Raw genomic sequence first — 4,858 nt, 5'->3', positions numbered from 1 at the left:
AAAATCCTACTTCTAGAGTGAAAATGATATTGCTGTTGATTGACTTCTATATTTTTTGATTTTTCAGAGATTCCCATACTGCAAGTTTATTCTTAAGAATTTCAGCATAAATAATTATTTTTTCCCAACGAATTTCCTGGTATAGATCAAAGAATTTGGTCCCATTTGTCCTGCTAGTTTAAAAGATCCTGAAGTTATTGTACCATGGAAACATTCCATTTTCTTTTCTCACTGTTCTCAAGAAGACCCACAATTCTTAAATGGCTTGTTTTTTCTTTCCCAAGTGTGTTCACTTCCTAGAGTTTTGTTTTCTCTAAACAGCAATTTAAATCTTTTGCATGTTCATTGTGGGAGTATTCAATTCATCAGCTTGTTTTCCCCAGACCTCTGTCGACCCTGAGATCATGTTTTCCTGAACGTATCATTATTGGGCCGTATTGCAAAGAATATAAGTATTGTTTTTATTCTATATTATAGCAGTCTCTTTTGAATAGATTCTAGCTTCCTGGGGCTGCATGCAGTGACTCATACTATGGGACCCACTTTTGCTGTAATGTTTTAATGAAATAGAAAATGTATTTTGGGTGTAGGTTTTAAATGCGCTTTCCCCCCCGCGAACTGTTACCTAAGTGTTCAAGCTGTCAAATTAACTTTTTCAGTGGAAAAATATAAGTAACATTTTCTAAATGAATAAATAACATTGATGTGTTTCACTTTGTTTATCATCAAGGAATGAAACATAGATGATTCTAATCATAGGTGCAAAATCCCATTTTTATTATTGTTTGTTTCATATTTGAAGCAAATATCTCAAGCAAGTAATCTGTAACCTTCATAAATTCCCTTTAGGAATGGTTCTGAAGAATGCTTTAAATCAGTTTATAATTTGCAAGCTTGTTTGCAAATCAAAATAGCTAATTAATTGAAAATTTGTGAAAACCTGCCTATACTTTATAAAAGCATACATGTGCCCATTGGCTGGATCCAGACTTGTCCAGGCAGTAGCTGGCTGAGGTGCAGGGTGGCTCAAGACGGGGGGTACCTGTTTCCCTGTCTGCACATGCTGCTCCTTGGCTGGCTGGGACACAGGGCTCTTCACTGTGGGGCTGCCTGCTGGCTAGCCCCACACTGAGGCATTCTGTGCCCCAACCAGCCCACCCTGCAGAGCAGTGGGACAGTGTGTCCTGCTACAAACCGCACAAGCGGGGGGGGTATGTAGTGCAGCACAAAGTAACAGCACAAATTTATGCTGCTACTATTTGTGTTGCTGCAAATACACACCCCGCTCATGTGGATGTGGCCCTTATATGCAAACACCCATGTTATAAAACCAACTGCTAAAAATGGGGAAATTCTGTTTTGAAAATGCTTTTATCTATCATTAGTTTATTGTTTTCAGGACCGGAGTATATGCCTGTTATTCACATTGAAGAGATTTTTACTATCTGAGCAGTCGCACTGAAGTCAGTGGGACTAATAGTATAGTCAGGTATTACTAAATGTGAATACCAGCAACAGAAGTGAGTTCTTAATAAGTTGACTGACAGCTATATTGAAATGTTTTGTGGTTGAACGGTCTTGAATTTATAGTTTGATGAAAATAAATACTGTAATTAATCTCAAAATCGTAACTTAATATCAGTTAAAATAAAAAAAAAAGCCTAAAAATAGGATTCTAATTCTTCATTTAGGCACTTTGGGCATTTATACACCTACTCTGGGAGTGGGGGGGAGGGGGTATGCTTTAATTAGAGTGGCTCCGAGAGCGACTCTAATTAAAGTGCCCGGAGCATCACGTGTATCAGCATCCCTGTACTGAAAAGTGGAGGCAGAGGCGCTTTGACTAAAGCTTGTTAAACAGGCTTTAGGTAAAACGCCCCCTGCCACCATTTTTCAGCATAGGGACACTGATACACGTGACACTGGAGTCTGCTGGAGTGTGGTAATTACCACGCTCCAGCAAACTTGATTAATCGAGGCTGTTCCAATTCACTGAAATTACACTGCGCTGGAGCAGCCTTGCTGCATGTGTATAGGCACCCTTTGCCCAGATTTGTAAAGGTGCTGAGCAGAAGCTTCTGAATATGACCTAAGAGTCTAGTAGGTATGCATTTTTTTGAAAATCTTCATCTGTGTTGTCAACATTACAGAAAGCGGGATCCTTTTCTCCCTGTTTTTATCTGGTGACTAGCTGAGCACTTCAGGTTGAAATTCTTTTGTGGTAAATATGCACAGTTGACTGATTTTCAGAACATACTGCCATATATAGGTTGCATGCTACCTAGGGTGGGTTTTGAGGGAAGTCTCCCAAAGGAAATTTACAGCTTAACTTAAGGTCAGGTTTGACAATGAATTCTCACTGGGAACACAGAAGTTGTGTTATATAGGCAGTTCTTATAGCTACAGGTCTACCCAAATTGAGGAGGCAGGCATCTGATCATGAGCAGCGTGTGCCCCCAGCCAATATATTCTGGTGTAAGAAAAAATACAATTAGGTCCCATGTGTCAAGTTCAGCAAATGAAATTCCACCCTTTAGGGAGAATCCTTCATAATAGTATTGCCACTTTTTATTTCAGTGTAATGAAACTTCATTCTTTTTTGAAGCCCGAAACAAAAGCGCATGTAAACATCTCTGGAAATGCTGTGTAGAACATCATACGTTCTTCAGGTGAGTGGAGCCAAAGTTATTAAGGTTTTATTGGGTTATGAAAAGAGAAGATAAACATGCTTGGTAAGATTCTTACTGCCCCCCAAAGCAGCACAGCACAAACTCTTAGCCCAAGTGAGGATTGGCTATTGTGGCAGAACAGCCCCTTTTTAATTTAGACAGCTTTAAGTAGCCACCCAAATTTATATCAGCCTGTTTCCATTCACCTTTGGACAGCGGTGCTGCCTGGAATCATTAGAGGATGTATGCTACTAATCTAGTGCTGACAAACCCTTCCTCTCACCGGCATGCTTCCTTCCACAGTACATATAAATGGATCCTTAGAGAAGAGCCTGCTTTTATCTTCCGTAGTTTCTGCACCGAGAGGATTTTTACCTTACCAGATCTGGCCTTTTAAGCCATGTCCGGACGAGCATGGCTGTGCAGTATGTGGTGCCATAGATCCATCTACGGCACTGCACCGCACATTGAGGTGTTTCCTGTGCTGCAAGATAGCAGTGTGCGGGGGTTGACCCTGGGAGATCCTGAGGTCAAAAAAACCACGTGAAAAAAAAAAAAGTGGGACAGTGCACGCTGTCTGAAACTGAAGCCTGGCTGGCTGGAGCCACACTCCAGCTGCTGGCTAGGCTCCGAGGGGCAGGATTGCCACAGCTGCAGCTTCCCCAGCCCCCAGGTAAGGCTACTAGGAGCAGAGGGTGCATGGCACAGGCATTCCCTGGGGACGAGTAGCAGTGGCACCAGGTGTGCTGCTGCTGCTTGTCCCTCAGGAAACAAATGTCTGTGCTCATATGGATGTAGCCTTAAGAGGCAATTCCACCTTTCCTAAAAGGGCATAGAACAAGAATGAGAATATCACCCTTTGGTATTTCATAGATTTTGGTTAGTGTTTAATGATAAGGGCTCATTCCTTCCTGCTGCTCCAAATTGAGTTCCACTTTGAAAATATGAGCCATAGTTATAATCCCTGCTTAAATTTATCATTTGTATATCTTAAATTACATGGGCAATTTTGAAGGAGTGGATCAAGGAGAGAGTAAGTAGTCTTCTTTAAAGAGATTACTGTAATGTGGCTAACAGATCGTCTCCTTTCAGAGTATAAAAAATAAAATTGAATTAAAATGCTGACATTGACTTTTAAAAATGTATTGTTATCCTGAACAAAATAACCTGGATCTGAAACTTGAATGGTTGCCAAAATCTGTACCTGATGCAGGGAGCTCATGAACCTGGACCTGGATCAGAATTTTATAAATAATCCTTATCTTTAGGATAGGCTAAAGCAAAACTTATGTCCACATATTGTACATTTTGAGGTTCAAAATCTAGACTGAAGCTTGAACCCATGTCTCAGTGTTAGTATAAATAAGATGCACAAGTGACAGGCAAGGATTTTTGTGGGTGATATGTTTTATTGGAGCAGTTACATGGCTGGGCTAGACTTAGACAAGCTTTTGAATTCTTCACTACCAAACTCAAGTGAGTCTCTTATTAAATTAGATCAGCTCCTTTCTTTAATGTACTTGTTTAAGATGTAATACAGAGCACATAACACAAATACGGTTGAAATCTGTGAGAGTAGGAAAGGGCTGTCTACCTGGCAACCTCTGGACCAGATGTGAGGGGCACCCTGGCTCCTTCCTGGCTGCTGCTTGGCTGCCACTGCTCCTGTTGCTCTGGGTAGCATGGTGGGAAGCCCAGTGAGCTTACTACCCACAAGGGGCCTTGGGTAGGGGCTCATGCTGCTCTCATGTGTGGGGGGTATCTCATATGCTGGTGGCAGCAGGGGGAGGGCTTACACAGCAAGGGAGATGGTATCATCCATGTGATGGTGGCAGTGGGGGCGATTCACATGACAGGAGGGCTGGGAGGGGGGTAGGTCAGGGTACTTATGTGGCAGCAGTTGGGGGTTCACTCATGTGGCTTGAGTGGGGGTGGCAGTGGAGAGGAGAGGTCTCGTATAATGCTGGTGGAGGTGAGCTAATGCCGCTGATTCAGAGGGGGTGCTGTGCAGCTCAGTATGCATGCCCCTTGCAGAATGTATCTCCTGGCTGCTCTGAAGTTGGACAGCTCTGAAGTAGGATAATGTTTAAGCAAACTAATGATTTTAAAGTTTACTGTTCATGTTTTATGTAACTAATTCATTTAGTTCTTTGAAAGCTCTCAATTTATTTATAAAAGCTAAAAAAAAA

The 4,858-nt window shown here is 41.8% G+C and overlaps 1 protein-coding gene across 2 annotated transcripts in view; it reads left to right on the top strand.

Annotated features, from left to right (window-relative positions):
- The window catches only part of EPB41L4A (erythrocyte membrane protein band 4.1 like 4A), a 285,877-nt gene that overhangs the window by 200,621 nt on the left and 80,398 nt on the right, over positions 1–4,858 (top strand). For both annotated transcript variants that reach the window (XM_019517262.1, XM_019517261.1), the window contains exon 10: positions 2,578–2,669. In XM_019517262.1, coding sequence (XP_019372807.1) covers positions 2,578–2,669 — 92 coding nt within the window. The remainder of the gene's footprint in view (positions 1–2,577; positions 2,670–4,858) is intronic.

The sequence above is a fragment of the Gavialis gangeticus genome, unplaced genomic scaffold (assembly GCF_001723915.1).
Source record: "Gavialis gangeticus isolate Ggan-Ray unplaced genomic scaffold, GavGan_comp1, whole genome shotgun sequence".
NCBI classification, from domain to species: domain Eukaryota; kingdom Metazoa; phylum Chordata; order Crocodylia; family Gavialidae; genus Gavialis; species Gavialis gangeticus.
This window is presented reverse-complemented; position numbering and strand designations above follow the sequence as displayed.